The sequence below is a fragment of the Hypanus sabinus genome, chromosome 22, assembly GCF_030144855.1.
Source record: "Hypanus sabinus isolate sHypSab1 chromosome 22, sHypSab1.hap1, whole genome shotgun sequence".
Classification (NCBI taxonomy): domain Eukaryota; kingdom Metazoa; phylum Chordata; class Chondrichthyes; order Myliobatiformes; family Dasyatidae; genus Hypanus; species Hypanus sabinus.
In genome coordinates, this window is record NC_082727.1 from 45,312,060 (window position 1) to 45,329,013 (window position 16,954).

At 39.8% G+C, this 16,954-nt stretch overlaps 1 protein-coding gene across 2 annotated transcripts in view; it reads right to left on the reverse strand.

Annotated features, from left to right (window-relative positions):
• dpysl4 (dihydropyrimidinase like 4) overlaps positions 1–16,738 on the reverse strand; it is a 41,010-nt gene extending 24,272 nt beyond the window's left edge. The window contains exons 1-6 of one of the 2 annotated variants that reach the window (XM_059947647.1): positions 16,313–16,738; positions 7,612–7,700; positions 3,081–3,265; positions 2,130–2,300; positions 840–901; positions 646–726 (exon numbers count right to left, since the gene is read on the reverse strand). In XM_059947647.1, coding sequence (XP_059803630.1) covers positions 646–726; positions 840–901; positions 2,130–2,300; positions 3,081–3,265; positions 7,612–7,700; positions 16,313–16,672 — 948 coding nt within the window. In that variant the 5' untranslated portion in view covers positions 16,673–16,738. Of the gene's footprint in view, positions 1–645; positions 727–839; positions 902–2,129; positions 2,301–3,080; positions 3,266–7,611; positions 7,701–14,690; positions 14,950–16,312 lie in introns of those variants that run through there. The other variant, XM_059947648.1, reaches the window with a different exon arrangement.
• Between the last annotated feature and the right edge of the window lie 216 nt (positions 16,739–16,954).

Sequence of the window (16,954 nt, forward strand, 5' to 3'; positions counted from 1 at the left end):
AACACTTAAGAATGTATGTTTCAGTGCCGGGTTCAGGAATGGAATTTCCCGAGTTCAATCTTGTGACAGGCCGCTGCTGAGCGTGCTCTCCACCGTGCCGGGTTGAGGTGGAGGATCAAAAACCCAAAATCCCAAAGCCCAATAATTAAACCACTGTGTTGCTTAGTAATAATTGTAGTTTCCATCGGGGCCGAGCCTCGCTCACTTTATCCTTTAAAATTGTTCTGATCATTGACCAAGGTAGCCTAACGCTTTTCCAATGACCAATGGTGTTTCACCTCTTTCCGATCGCTTTATTATCTCCACTTTATTTTCAATCATGTTCGTGATTATTTTCGGGAACAGAAACACTACAGATTCAGAGTTCTACCGCCGGATCCTAATGTCCACCGCACTGAGACAGGTTAAATAAGGTCTGGTGTTCCGCTGGGTCCCAAGGTCCACCGCATAGAGACAGGTTGAATAAGGGAACCAATCCCCCGCGGATAAGGAGGGCCTTGTACAACCCTGAGATTCATTTTCTTGTGGGCATACTTATTAAATCCAAGAAAATACACTATACAATAGTGCATTTTGAAATAACCTTTATTTCTGTGAGTTATGAAGACTATGTGTGTCTGCCAGATTATCTAATCCTAATTTTACCTCCTGAATGATGTCTCCATTCTCAGCATGCACTTGCGCTACAGCACCCAGGTCTCGGATGATGCTGAAGATTTCATATATCTGCCAGGGTAAAGGACATGTAATTAGTCTTTGTGCTTCAGGAAATATGATTAGAAGTAGAAACTAATTGTTACAATAGTAATAGTTGGAGTAACGGTATCTCTCAGTGTTACCTGTGCATCACTACACTGGTACTTGTCCTTGTATGCCATGAACACAAGGAAAGAGTTCACACCTAATTGAACAAGAGAATAAAAATATTAAAACATCATGCCCTTTGCTGCAAGATCGAACTTGCTTATTTCTCTTCTGCAACTCTGAGTGAACTTCAGACTGACATTTCCACATTAAACATTTTAACAGCAGTGCTTCAGGTACGTGCTTTGGCTTACTTTTACCCAGAAAATGCACACAGTCTACAAAAGCAAGTATTGGGTTTCATCAAAATGTATTAACAAAAAACTTTACAGAAGCAATTTCCCCCAAAGAAATGACATGCTCTCAAACACAAGGCAATGAAAAACCTTGTCCAAGATAGTTTATAAATTAACACTTTAAAATAGTGCAAAACAATTTATGAATAATTACAGATTCTGCCTCAGGTTTCCGTTTCTCATTGGAAAGGTACGACAGTGATACACCAGTTGTTGTTCCCTGTCACATCTTGTGGCACACTTTGCCATGTCTTTAGGATTTGATTAGTTATTTTTTACAAGGCTGTTTCTAGCTCAGTACTCAAACCAGCACGGGTGGAAAGCTTGCAAGGACCCAGCCAGATCTGAAATCAGGACCGCTTGCCTCAAAGTCTGGTGCAGATGCCACTACACCACTGGCCGGCTAGTGATGCACTTGACCTGGTGACAATAGCTTGCTTTGTTTGATAATCCTGTCTGCTATTGGCACCAAGCATCAAGCATCTGCTGTATATCCACCTCTTATAGTTCCGAAAATATTAAAGAAACAGCTCTAACTTCTGTTCCATATAGCAGTAATTATGTTTAGAAATGTCATAAATCCACTTTCCATAACTTAAATACTTTCAATATAATAGAAAAATGGCACTGTGAACTATTAAATCCCAAAACATGTCAAAATGTAAGTAAGGGGTACAACCATCCCAAATGATGCCTATAAATGTAAAATTGGGTCAGTCCTTGTCTGAGTGGAGTGGAAAACATGGTAACTTCTTTCCCATACACTTTTATCACTACAGACATTAGTTTCAGGATAAACAGTTACAATATACACAACTGTCATCACAATAGTTAGAATTTCCCACTGTTAATTCCATTTACCATGAAAACAGTGAATGCTTGCACATAATGGCAGGTTTGCCCTCCTCAGATTGCGAACAGTGAGTCACTTCTCCTTGGAAGTCTAGTTAGAAATTATATACCAAAATCACCTTTTGGAGAAACAGATTGGTCTTCATCCTAGAAGACATTTAAAATACAAAGATCTACCTTTGTCTTTGACCAAAGTTTCCATTTCTTCACGCAGACCTTCATGCCAACGTGTGATATCAACATGTAAAGAGTAGTCACAGCATGACTTGCTGTCAGCCCAGTCTCTCCACTGTTCGTAGGCGGAAATAAGACTTGACCCAGGTTCAGGTTCAGAAAGGACATGATCCACTAGGACATAAAATGAAAATAAATTATTTATGCAGTTTTCAAATGTATCCACTTGTTTCATCTGACAAGTTTGTTTTCATATTTGCAATGCTTCCTCATTTTTTCTTTTCCTGTGAAGCTATGCATCCCAATATAAGAACACGGAGACCTGGGTTTGTCCATTCCAGGAGGAAATCTACAGTTACGTTTATCTTTTTCAAGTCAGCAATATTTTTCGGTAAGAGTTAATTAAAATTGGGTTAAGACATTTCTGTGAATTTCACCATTAGAATGCAGGTGCACATTTTGTTAAAAAGGGGCCTACACCTTCAACAGCAGGTACTCAACTTCCAACAATGCTAGCTGCTAGAACAAGATTGTTTATGTGATAGTATATCTACCTTGCCCAATTGGTACTAATTAATATTAATGTTGTTTTTGTTTGGGATTAGAAATGAATGTCTGAGCAAGTCAATTCATGGGTATTCAAGAAGATCTATTTATAGCCAGGGAGTAGCACATTACTTCACCATAACTGAGCCATTCCATCCTAACAGCTTACATACATAAACATTTGTCTTCACTGGGTATTTTAAAAAAAACTTTTTGTATCACTTGATTGCTATCAGTGAATTGAATTATATGGGCATTACAGTGAATTTTTAAACTAGCACGAGCTTAAATCAGTTTATTCATATTAATTCTTGACTGATCAATAAAATTTTTCAAATGAGGGGAAATTTAATTCTAGATCTAATGATAGAACATTCAAATCAGTAAAAGAAGGCATGCAGGTCATACTTATCATTGTGGTTCCTCCGGCCAGTGCTGCTTTGGTTCCTTGGTAGAAGTCATCAGCACTGCTCATGCCCATGCATGGCATCTGTAGGTGAGTGTGGACATCTATTCCTCCAGGTATGACCATCAGTCCATTGGCTTCAATGATCTTAACACCTCCAGGAACAATGAGGTTGTCACCAAGTTGTCTGAGAAGACATTATAGGATATGTTGCAGTGTTGTTCAGCAATTTGAGAAGAAGTCACAAAGAATCATGCATTCAGCATTGATATTACTAAACATACTTGGTTTCCAACAGCAGGTCTGCATATTTTATATCCTTTCAATTAATTGGCAAAATTTTTACTCCTGTAGTGTAATTTTTTTGGTTACTAATTCTTCTCTTTCCTTTTGGTCTTTTCAATATCCTTTAGTTTCCTAAACTTTTGTCATTTTTTTCTTAAAACTTTTGTGTTGAAAGTGGTGACAATTTGTAGGAATTTTTGCATTCACACATGAAAAATTCCTCAAAACTTTTTCTATTTGTCATTGTCACAGTGGAAGTGGACTGTGACTTTATAAATTGGGGAACTGAAAATAGAAACCAGCCAAGTGAATACCTAGTAACAAAATAAATAATTTATCCTTTATGCAACATGCCAAAGTCAAAAGATAATGGGCAATTGTTCATTATTAATCCAAGAACTATTTTTATTAAAGATGGTTATAGTCATAGCATTGTATAACATTTGGCCCACTGTGTTTGTGCCGATCATCATACCTATCCGTATTAATCCCATCTTCCTACACTAATTCCATATCCCTCTATGCCTTACTCATTCAGGCCCCCTTCCAGATGTCTCTTTTCTCCATCATCCTGACCTTAACTATCTTCTGTGTTTGTTGATATTGGACAGCATGCATTTGTCGTAAATTCTGCTGCACTTCAACAAATGTTTGGCAACGAAGTGGGAATCAGTAGGTTTTGCAAATGCAGGTTATGACATTTAGATATTGGATGTGCTGTCTGGATTTCAAGTGGCTTTACTTGACTTCATTATTACTTTAATTCCTGTGTAAATAAATGTAAAATGGATGACTTAACAGTTGCATTAATAACAATTGATGCAAATTTAGAAACCTTAAATTATACTTCGCTCATCATTGTGGAAACATTCTCATTATCTAAGTACAAAAAAAGTTGTAGAATCATCAGGCAGCACATCTAACTATGTAAGACTATGTTCAGCTGTGGCTTAAGGGAACAAAGTCTTGTCAGGAAAAGCATGTAGGTCCTGGACATTATTTATCCTTCTTGGATTATGAAAAGCTTTAATGGAAACTGTGACTCTAATCCAGTACCAAAAGCCATCACTCCTAGCTGCAAGCCTTTTAATTTCAAGTGCTGTAAAAGGTCTGTCAAATATTTGGAAATAAACAAAAGCAAACTAAGTATGGAGCATCATGGATATGACTATTTAGAATAAATCTCTGATGATCTGGTGACCTCAGAGTCTTGCTGGTGCTGGACTAGCAGTTTTTCCAGAATTACTCCTGTTAGTAACCAAACTTATTTTTATTTCACTTTCATTTCATGATGCACAGTAGTAGGATAACTGTCCCAGTAAATCCCTAAGAATTTACAGGGAAAGGAAAATAGAATTCTATGAATTTCAGCTTGTATGTTTCAGATGGTCAAGAGAAAATGGAGCACCCAAGCACTCCCAGACCAAAGTAAACCTGATCCCAATGGATCCTGGTTCCAGCCACACTCGCTCACCCACAGTCAAGATCCTGACCGCACTCCTGAGACCCAGTTTTGGCTCCATATCCTGCTAGTACTCCAGACCTCAGGTACATAATCGGGAATAATTAGTGAGCTGAATGCTGAAACATTAGGATTTCCAAATAATCTCATGGCTACTACCATTGGGCAAGAGGCAGGGGAGACTAGGAACAGTCATTATCCTATCAGGCTCCTGAACCAGCATGGATAACTTCACTCACCTCAACGCTATACTAACTTCACAACCTACAGACTCACTTTCAAGGACTCTACAACTCAGTATTATTTATTTACTTTTTAAAATTATTTGCACGATTTGGCTCCTTTTGCACATTTCCAGTCTTTGTTATTTATAGTTTGTCATAAATTCTATTGTGTTTATTTTCCTATAAATACATGAAAGAAAATGAATCTTAGTATAGTACATACTGACGTCTACATATTTTGATAATAAATTTACTTTAAAGTTTGATTATTGGAGATTTATTGCAGAACCCATTCCTGCAAACAATTAATGAAACAAGATGCTTCAAGAAAACTGCCTTCGACTTTTGTGAACTGTAAATAACAAAACACTCACACTGCAATCTCAGATAGCAGGGAACCAGAAATTTCTCTAATACAGAAGCTGCAGGCCAGATCTAAATTTATACACAAGGGCACATTGTGCATCGCTGGAATCCAGTTCAGCAATTCCTGGCATAAACAAGCCCAGTGCCAAACACAAACAATGTGGGAAATGACAACATTGTCGAAATCAAGGCACCAACAGGCTAATCAACCTCTCATTCAAGTTAAAGCTAATGTAGACAAAGCCTTCAGCACTTTGAGCTTTATTTTCATCAGGCTTCAAGAGGAGGATCCTTATTCTTTAAGCACACAACTAAATTGAACTATTGTAATTCTAAGCTATAGTGAGGTTGTTTTGTGGAGCACCAATAAAGAGACTACTTGGTGAAGAGTAGAAAGGACATTTGTGGATATTATAGGAGGCCGTGCCAGAATTGAGTTGACTGAATAAATCAAGCGACACAAATCTGGTGATGCCAGTCACTGGTGTTTTAGCTTCTCTAAGTATTTTTTAATCATTTGAAATCTTTTTTCAGTCACCTGTAGCTGATTCGTGTAACAATGTTGGAAAAGTGGTTGAGAGTTCTGAGGAAATCCCTGGTCTCCCTTTAGTGCTATCCCATAGCTGTACAGCCGAGGCATGAATTCACAAATCTGGGGAAGTAGCAGTGCAAATAGCTCTTTTGTTAGTATCCATCATCAGAGATCCCCAACACACAGGCCAGGCTCTGTTCTCACTGCTGCCATCAGGTAGAAGGTACAAGTGCCTCAGGACTCACAAGACCAGATTCAAGAATAGTTATTACCCCTCAACCATAAAGCCCTTGTAACAAAAGAGGATAACTACACTAATCTAATGAGCGTTTCCCGATAATCTCACTTTAAGGACTTTTTTATCTTGTTATTTCATACTCTTGTTATTTATTGCTATTTATTTATATTTGCATTTGCACTGTTTGTTGTCTTCTATGCTCTTGATCTTTCATTGATCCTGTTTACAGAAGCATTTCTATAGATTTTTTGAGCATCATACATGTACGTACTCTGATAATAAATTTCACTTTAAACTTCGTGTATTTTGAACTTTATGCTGTCAGTGCTATTTTGAATGACAAATAATGTCAATACAACATTGTTAAATCCTTACAGCTGTTGATGCCTCTTGTGATTTCTACTATTCAATCAAAGTTTTATTTTTGCTTATTTTGCACAGAATTAAAATATTTGTTTTCTCTACAGTACAGCGTTACCAAAAAATGCAAGGAATTGATCTATTTCAAGAACACTCTTGGTAAGTTTCACTGATAGCATCATAGTGTAATCTAATTGAAACAAATAAAATCTGCAGATGCTGGAAATCCAAAATAAAAACAGAAATGCTGTAAATATTCAGCAGATCAGGCAGCTTCTGTGGAGAGAGAGAGGTACAGTTAGCATTTGAACTCAATGATCCTTCATCAAAGCTGAGAAAAATTATCAATCCACTGTGCTTTAGTTTGCATTGAATGGAACAGGTGAAAATGATTCCATTATGGTATAAGATATCAGAGCAGAATTAGGCCAACCAGTCCATTGAGACTACTCCATCATTCAATTATGACTATACCACTGTTTCTCGCTCCACTGCTGCTGGCTGGCCAACTGAGTACTTCCAGATTTTCTGCTTTTATGTCACAATTTCATGTACCAGCTCAAAATCTGACAACTCCTTGCTCATGAGCTGAATAAGTTAACTAGCTTTTCACTCCTGGGTCATGACTTGATTATTTCCAGACTATTAAGATGAGAAAATCTGTGCAAAATGGGACTATGCTACGTCAATTTAATTCTTAACAGATTATAAATCAGAGCTGGAAACTACCAGTAATTTGAAACGATGTGACCTTAAATTGGTAAATCCAATAGGAAAGTATGGCTGAGTGATAAAAGACACTGATCCAGAGGACATGACATTCAAAAACATTAAGGGACCTAATGTGATAGAGCTGAGTGATTATTTTTGATTTGGCCCTGCTGATCCTAGAATGGGGCATGCTTTATGCTTTACTTCATGATAATGATAAAAATAATTTTTATGTCACATCACCATTTCTTGTTACATTGTCATGTTTTTTCTCTTAAATTCAGGTCATGTCAAACCTGAATTTTGCTCTGATTACCTGCTATCCACAATGTGGGTGAAATTTGCCTTTACTTACTTGATAATCCCATCTTCAAGGTAAATATCAGCAAAGAATGACTGGTCATCGTTGACTATCTTCCCACCTTTAATAAGTAGGCGGTCACTCTGGAAGTAATAATTATAGAATTAGATATGTGAAATGTGCTTGCAATATATGCCAGAGGATGATGAAGGATTTCTGAAAACAAAAGGGTAATATTTTTAATTGGGATTATTCAAAGGTTCATTCATTATTAAAGCATGTGTGCAGTATACAACTCTGAGACTCATCTTCTCCTGGGTCAATATTGTAAAGTTACAAGGAAGAATCTGAGATTTTTCTTTTAGATGCAAAAATAGTTGAGAGAAGATTGGACACTGGTGCACAAAATCCTGATGGGTAACAGTTTCCACTAAGAGATGGCTGAACAGACAAATGACACATATGGAAAAGGGCAAAATGTGCATACAGGGTGAAGTGTTGGGGAAGAACTATTTTACGTACAGAATGGTGACAAGCTGGAGTGACTGCCTGAAAAGTAGGGAGTTTCAACAGAAATTTGGAAAGGCAACTGAAGACTGGTTAGAATGTTCTATAAAGTGTGCTGTATTGATTTCATTCTATCCCCATTACTTATGGTCCTCATTGAAAGATGTGGTGAGCCGGACAACTGTAAAACTTGCTGCATTTCTTCAGTTTAAATTCAAGGGATCCACCCAGGCAGAAAAAGAGCTTTGATTCAAGATTTTATCAGAAACACGGCAGTAATGACAGTGTACCTCTTTGCTTCCAAAGGGAAGCATTCCTTTGAATTATCTATCCAATTCCCACAATATAGTAAATTCAAAGGAGACTGTTCCAACAAATAAGCTAAGTTGGTGCTTTAAGCTTTTAGGGATCATTGTTGAAAAGAACTGAATCCATAAATTTAGAAGATTATTAACACAAGACTCAACAATACTCACAACTTATTGTTCTATTCCAAAGTATTTTAACCATTGAACTCTGAGCTGACTGCATGAATGAGCCAACCATATGAGGAATTTTCTTTCTGTTCTGCTGCTCAACATTATTTGAGAGGGGCAGACAGCACAGAAATCTGTGATCCCTATGTGGCCCCGCACTGCCACCAGGAATTCTCACCTGAGGTCATGGTAGATATTGTTGGGACACAGGTGTATTTCCCACAACTGACACAGCAGTCCAGGGGTGTAGGAATGCCAAGTGCTTATTAGGCAAAGGTAAGGTATAACTTCTGCAGTTTGAGACTGCTTCATCACTTCATTGGTTGTGTGGAAGTAGCAGTCCCGTGCTTTAGTAAAGACAAAGTACACTGGGACAGGAGCAGGCCGAAAAGACCTGTGCTTTGTCTGCACTGAATGAGTAAGTTTGAAATTCAAATTGAATGCGTTCCTGAAATGATACAACATGGCAACTTCTCCAGACCCAGGCACTGGTCTACTCCATTGTCTACAAATGTAGCAGAAGTTACACAAGCCCTGGAATACCAAGCAATAGCAAAAATGCTGCAACAAGTATATCTTGGCTGCCATGAAACAGAAGCCATTTCAATCTCCAGAAGCTTCTACAGATCCTTAACAGTTACAGATTGTGAAATATTGTGCCAAGATAGCTCTTCTTTTTGCAGTCTGTGTTCTTGGCAAAATAAGGGAAATTTTTTTGTCGAATTAGCACAAGAAACAAGTTTGAGATTTTTTTCTGAACATTGCATCGGGGGGGGGGGGGGGGGGGGGGAATCTATTCATTACTCCCAATTGCAATTAGGTGTCTCCATTTGGTATATTCAATAGTTGGCATTTTCCTGGGATTTCTATTAACACATTTCCCTGGGATCTCAGTTCATACTTTCTTCAAAGACTATGTTGTGGATTCCAACTGGGTGACAATGATTGTCTTACATCGGTTATCCTTGTCCTTGATTACAGAAAGATGAAAAACCTTGACCAGTTTTTGAGGGTGTTCAGCTTAAAGTTTGTTTTCAATAATACCAGCTAAAGCAGCAAAGCAATACTGTTTGCTTAGAACAACTTGACTCTGATATTTGCATACTGCATTTTATATCTTATAACAATAAAGATCGTCCTGACAGCATGGAAAATCCTATATAAACTGATACCCTCTTATGGAGAAAAGGAGGCAGGTAAGTTTAGATGCCCTTTCTTCAGATGAGTAATGTAAATCATTCAGTACAATTGAGGATCTTCCCTCCTTATCCACAATGAAGGAATTTGGACTCCAGGAGATTCCAATGAAAGGTGATTGACTTGAAAACTTTTCAGTGTTTTTCTCATTAAAATAATATTTCCATATTTTGCTGTTTTTATTTCAGATTTTCAGCATCTGCCCTTTTCTTTCTAATGATTATTTTATAATTCTTTTCAAAGTTACATCTCTTCTCTATGAAAGCTACTGTCCCACAATCGGCTAAGGGCTGAGACCAGCACCATTCTAGTGCTTTACTTAAGAAGCCTTATATTAAAAAGTTCACTTCAAGTTCTTGTCTTGTTGGTTTATTTCTTATATCATGAGTTAGTTTGACATGAAACTAAAACTACATAGTAGTTTACAGTAGGATGGGAAAAGGTCAACAGAAATAATATATTTGCTTTTCTTTCCTACCATAATTACCTATGCAACTTGTATTGATATTGTTCAGAAATGGGAATATGAATTGCTTTTCTCCCTCTCCAAGCCTAATGCCTAATCCAAAGTACCTGCATTATATATCCCCTTACATTCTGGGTAAAGAAGACATTTCAATGGAAGTAGCGTTTCCCTTTCTCCCATGCTATTTCAGTCTCTGATTAGTTCTCAAAGTCTTGTCCCATTTTAACACAGCTTATATGTATACAGTGTGATCTATAAAGGCCAAACAGATAAAGAAGTAAATAATCTGCCTTTGTTAACATGATATTTATTGACAGATAAATATTTGCCTGGACAACTGTAGTTCAAGGTTGGTTAATTCATTTTGTTGAGCATGGATCAAAGCTATCCTTTCCCAGTCCTTATTTGGAACTGAATTGACTTTCCAAGCAACTATGTAATGTTACTGAATTATTATCAAACTTCTTCCAGCTTTGTTTAAGTTTTTAAAGTCTCCTTTTTGTTATTCCAGGTTTTCTCTGCGTATTAAAATATTTTGCCAGTTGAATAAAGCAGTTAGTATTTACAGATTTCTTTGATGTTGAATCAAGAATGTGCTGTGGAAATCCATATTTTCATGCAACTTAAATCAGACAATGCAGCATTTTGTGTTAGCTTAAAAAGTGGGTTACAAATAATACAAACAAAAAAATCTTATGGAAAATTCTGAAAACCCCCAAGAGATAATATTTACACACTGAAACAATAAAAGCGTTAGGACAGGCAAGATATTAAAAGTGTTAAACATATGAATCTGTCACCTTCATGACCCCATGTCTGGTTTAAAATGGTGTAGATTGGGTGCATTTCAAAGGCTAAAGTTTGAGGAAACAATCCAGTCAGGGAAAGTAGGTCGGGAGTTTAAAAACCGCAAAAAGAATGAATGGCTTATATTTTGTAAAGTCATAGACTATGGAAACAGACTATTTGGTCCAACACCAAATGCCAGGATTTTTAATTCTAATCTTGGCTTTAGGATTTGGGGGCTTTGAGGAAAACTGGTTTCAAGGAGGCAGGTTCTTTCCTGCAGGATCCATCTTATCCACTTCTTGACTTCAGCAAGGTGATGCACCCTAGTGCTTCGTATTCCTCCCCAAGTCCACTCATCCCTTTGACTCCTCAGCTCTCTCCTGCTGCTTCTCCTCTGTTACCGACACTTCCCTGAACTTCCCAGCCCAAAACCTATTGACCTTACTACATTTTTCCCCATGTGAATTCTCCAACACTTCTATTTTCACCATCTTTTAAACTCCTCCCTCGCCCACTTCAGATCTTAATTATTCCAGTAGCTTCCTCTTAGCTCTCCTTGGCTTTTTCCAAAATCCTTTTCAATTTTCTGTTCTACTGCCTAACTATTTTGTTTCTCCTCTTTACTTCCCATATCTCAGACTGCTTTACTGGTCTACTCTCTCCTTTCTGACCTCAATGGGGTCTTGGTCCTTTTCATCTTATTCTTCTCCATTCTCCTGCAGGGAGATGCTGAATACCTCCTTGACCAATGGCCAGCCCACTGCTCAGTCTGGCTAGGATGGATGTTAGATTTAACAGACATGCAAAAGAAGCACAAAATACTAATCAGGTCCTATCTTATCATTAAAGTCAAAAAAAAGTTTGGGAAACCCATTCTTCCACAAGTCCTGACATCCAAGCTGTGATTCACGACCTTTTGAATGCTGAGGAACTACCCAACCTCGAAGTTACCATGCAGCTCATATAGTTTATAAAATCCAAGGGAAGTAATGTTGTTTAGTTTCATAGTGCCATAATTATGCATAGGTATGATAATTGTACTTTGTTTGGAAAGTGCTTGAACTTCAGACAAGATTTTTTTTGGACCTGTTCACTGAAATGTTTGTTTTCTGCAACATGTAAGCCCATGTGCTATGCAGAAGGCAAACCTGGATAGTAATTGTATTTCTAGTTTATAAGGTAAGCAGCAGCTGTCATTTTAGGCTATCAAAACCAAGCCTTCCATGACTTATGTGGTGTTTAGATCAAAGATGGATGATGCTTGGTAGTAAGGGAAGGGACATTAAATTTAATCAATCTGCTTTCAGGAGTGGATTATAAAACATTGAGGGCAGGGTGAAATTTCTAAAGAAGCCCCGAAACAGATTTATTAAACTTTCACCCACTCCAGATGTGGTTGGCCAGGTGCTTGTGACGTCTGTGCACTCATGAGTGCAGGACTGGAGGGAGATTGATCAACATTTGCCACATTGTCAGTGGATTTGGAGACACAGGAAAGTCTTAGGACATTTTCGGCACCTTCTTCCTAATTCAACATGTGAGGGACGGTAGTCAGTCTTGAATTTTAACCACTTTCCCTCCACATCCAGCTGTTGGACAGCTATGGCTTCACATACCTGTTAGTGCCCACCATCAAAACTGTGTTAAGATCTCAACTGCAGCCCACTGTGCTTTGTGTCCTCCATGAGGGCTCTGTGGCCTGTGACAGATTAACCAGTTCATGTTGATCTACGCCCTTTCTCAATGTGTTTCAGCTCCATCGTACAAACACTTTCTCCAAACCCTCCGTCCCACAGTACAGATGTGCCCCAAACTCCTTTCCATTTCTCATCTGAGTACCTCCTAAAATTTTCATGAGATCAGCTTCTATATATATAGAGCAACAAAACTTATCTCCCCTCCAAGATCTTCATACCTAACTTCCTGGCTGAAATGTAGTCCTGGACAAGTCATAACACTCTCCAGTTCAAATTTGAAAATCTTAAGCCACCTTTTTATCCCAGTTCTATTTGGCATTCTCCCCTTCCACTATCCTGTCTGGCCACTCACACTGGCTGCTGGGCCTGAGATGAACTTGAATGCTTGCTTGCATCGGTCACAAAGTGAACCAAGTCTCCCTTTCCAAAACACTAAATATTTATTAAGAACATAAGAAACGGGACCAAAACTGAGCTGTGCAAGCCATGAAATTCACGCTATATTCAACATCTGATCACTGACCTCACTCCTGCCTGATGCTTTCCATAATATTTTAATTAAAAGTTTTTTAAAAATACTAATTCTTCCCTGGCTCTACCCAGCCCTGCCTTGAAATCACTTCAAATCCTAGTTCTTTAAATCCTCTATTCTTCCCCATGCTGTCTGTGTGTGTTCCTTACAACAATGATCAAATTCTATGACATCAAAGCCTGGCAGCTTACTATTCTATTCGCAACAATTTCTGCCTTGTTCCATTATTTCTTCCCGTGTCCCAAAAGATGTTTAAACACCTAAAATCTCCAAATTTTGAGTCCGATCCGATTCATTCTCTTGCTTTGTTCTCTACCCCACCCACATAGAGCATCTTTTGATATCTCTTCTGTGAAAGTCACTGTGTGACTGCATGTATTTTTAAACAGACATTTGAAAAAAAATAGCTGGACCCTACTCCACTTGCCCTATCCGGAAGAAATCCAGGTATTTAAAAAATAAAGAGCAAAATGTTGCTCAGGGAATTCTCTAATTTGGACCCACCTCCTCTGTTATATTGTCCTATTTAATTAACATTTCTAGCAACAGGAATATCCGGACGACGTGTTGGACAAAAAAAAGGGGTAAATACACGTTTTTTTTAAAAAAAAAATCAGTTTTTAGCTTTGCATTTGCTCAGTTGCAGTACCCGGCTAATTCCATCTCTGAAAATGACAAAAATGGTCAGATTGTCTTTTCTTTAAAGCAGCAACTACGCCCAGTTTTGCAGGCAAACCCACCAAACACAAAGGGCGAAATGCCAAAGATGAGTGGCTTGCGAGTGCGCATGCCCGCAGTTCTTTCCTCTTCCCCAGTCAAGAAAAGTGATTCAGATACGATTAAAAAAAAAGGCTGTTTATTGTAGAACCCAGACCACACAAGGGCGATTCCCTCCGCTAGGCAATTTATTTCTAAAAATAAAACTGATTAATCCGAAAGAGTGCCTGAGCAATACAGTATAAAACACATTACTGTTTAGTGAAAATTTCTGGAGTAGATGTGAGTGAGTATATACTGGGGAGAAAGTGACCCAGTTTCAAGCAGGTTCGAGTGCAGACTCGGGATGCCGTTGTTTTGTGCCTCTCCTAGAGCTCAGCCGTCGCCCTTTACTGGCACCAGATGCTGCATTGCTTTCATTAATACATTCAAATATAAGCGTCCTCCCTAACAATAAGCGAACACCACTCCCACCCCCTCAGCCCAGCTTCCATTGCACTGAAACGCATCAAACCCCATTTTCCATCTTCAACCCACTGTCTGTTGCAACGTCGCCATTTTAAGACAAGGTATTTGTTTTATACACTGCAGTCAAATTGCCACCTTCCTCCCTCCCCCCCCCCCCCCCCCCCCACCACCACAACCCGCCTCTATTGACCACCGAGAGCCTGGGCGCCGAGTCCAGGTCTCGCCGCGGTTGTGAGCGGCTCCCGTAAATGCAGCCCCTGTACTGTCACCGGCTTAGTCCTTACCGTGATCCGCGGGATGTTCTTCTTGCCTTGGTAGGATAGCATGACTCTGCACTCAACGCTTTGCTAATGCAGACCTTGATATACAAGAGGAAGCTCTGCGCTGTGCGTGCGTGTGTGTGTGTGTTTTTGTTCTGCAGATCGGATGAGCGGTCGCGGGCTGGCCAGAGACTTTCGGATCTCTCTCGTCTTTCCCTTGGTGGTGCTGAAAATGGTGCTTGTGTAGACAAGACGAGGTTCGCAGCGCAGACTGGCACCGCCTCGACCCCCCCCCCCCCTCAACTTCCTTTTTTCTCTCTCTCTCTCTCCCTCCCCCTCCAGCGAGCTCGGAGACCATCTGCCTTATTAGCATGTTCCAGCTCCCAGCACCCTCCCCGTATTCAGCAGCGCCGCCGCCCGGAGCGTCCGGACAGAGGGCGAATCCAGCAGCCACAGGCTCTGCATTTCATTGATTACACCCCATTATCATGGAATTAGTCGCCGATAATTTCGACTATTACACAGATGCACACTGATGCCTGCATTTAGAATTACCATTATTTCTTTGCCCAATAAAATCGAGCATCTTTTAAATCAATAATTAGAGAATGAATATTTATTCGGTATAGTATTTCACCTATATTCCCTGCCTCCCCCCCCCCCCAAAAAAAGAACATCTTAATCAAAGTAATTCTAACATTTAAATTCCAGCTCACCGAGTTAAAGTGCGAGGAATAATGCCTTATTAAGCAGTGGTTTTGTCAGATTTTAATATAATTTTTTATTGTGCTCCCAGCTTCCCAGCGGAATCTCAAACAGAATCTTCTCCACTACTGGCTATCCTATAGAATTACCAAGCAACCATCTGATATCATGTTACTAGGAGTAAACACCCCTACGTCATCCAAAATATATCATCTATGATTATTACTCTAGTTTATTTTTCTTTATTTAGACTGATATTTCTTAGATGAGTTTACTGTAAGATCCCTTTCGGCATTGGTTTAAATAATACTTTGGTATGATGAATGGTCTGAGATTTAAAGCAGGCTTGGATTCAGTCTAACGAGCCCATGGAGATACCCTCCTATTGTCTTAATTGTCCACAAAACAGCGGCACCGCATTGGGCCAACCCGCGCATGGCTGGGGAGAGAAAGTATCACTGATACAGCGGCACCAAACTGATCAATCAGTTAAAACAATGAATGATCCGGAGCTGACTTCAGAATGAAGCAAAGTTTAAGTGAAAGTTTATGGGGATGGCACCTTGTCTTCAGCAAAGCCGTGTTAGCGACTACGACCAAAATATCTTATCCTCATGTAAATTGTCAGGTCAATCGGGCGCTCATTTCTCAATCATTATCAAAGCATGCTCACCGAGAAAGATCAACTCTTCTTAAAACGCCTATAGAAACTTTTCCTTCGTTTCAAATATATTTACAACAGTGACACGTGGGAGAGCTAAGCTTCTCTAAGGCTTCGACACTCTCCCTTGGTAAATATTCACACCGGGGACCTTGCTATGTCAAGCAGAATGGAACAATGCGGGTCCCCAGCTCCCCATTTTAAACAAGTTCGGTAGTTAAAGGAATACAAGGTAACTTGTGATATTTGAGACCATGTGCACACGAGTGATGACTTTTACCTGAGTGCGGGAGATGTGCGGAGATCCTGCTCTCTGAGCGCCGGATAACTGATCCAGCTCGGTCTCGCCCCGCGCCACAGGCTCACAGTAGCTGGACATTTCACTGACATCACTCCCTGTCTCGCTCAAACCGTCAGACTCGATAGAAACCTGACTCCCGTCGCTCCTTCCCAGACTCCGAGCGCTGCGCTTGCCCACACTCAACGAATCGAAGTCGATGGTTTTGTTTTCATAGGCTCCCTCCACGTTGCAGAACATGCCCCCGTACTTCTGTCGGGGCTTGGGGCTGCTGGTGCCCGGCTTGGCTAAATAAACCGGTAGATCGTTTTCTTCGCTCGCCTTGGGCTGCTTTGCTGCCATGGTCTGTGACAGCTGCAGCAGGGGGCTGGATCAAATAGGTTGAGTGGACGGGGGTTGGACTGTGAAGGAAAGGCTCACCCTGCTTCTCCCTCTCTCTCTGGAATTACATCTGACCAGAGGTGACCCGGAAGCGACGAGCTCTGGCCGCATGTATGCCTAGTCCCAACCTAGTGCTTTTTAACGAGGAGAACGCCTCGACCCCCAAAGAAGGAGAGGAGCTGTTCAGAAGCTGTGGTGCTGATGGGAGGCGTTCAGGAAATGACGGCTTTCCTTTTCAGAAAT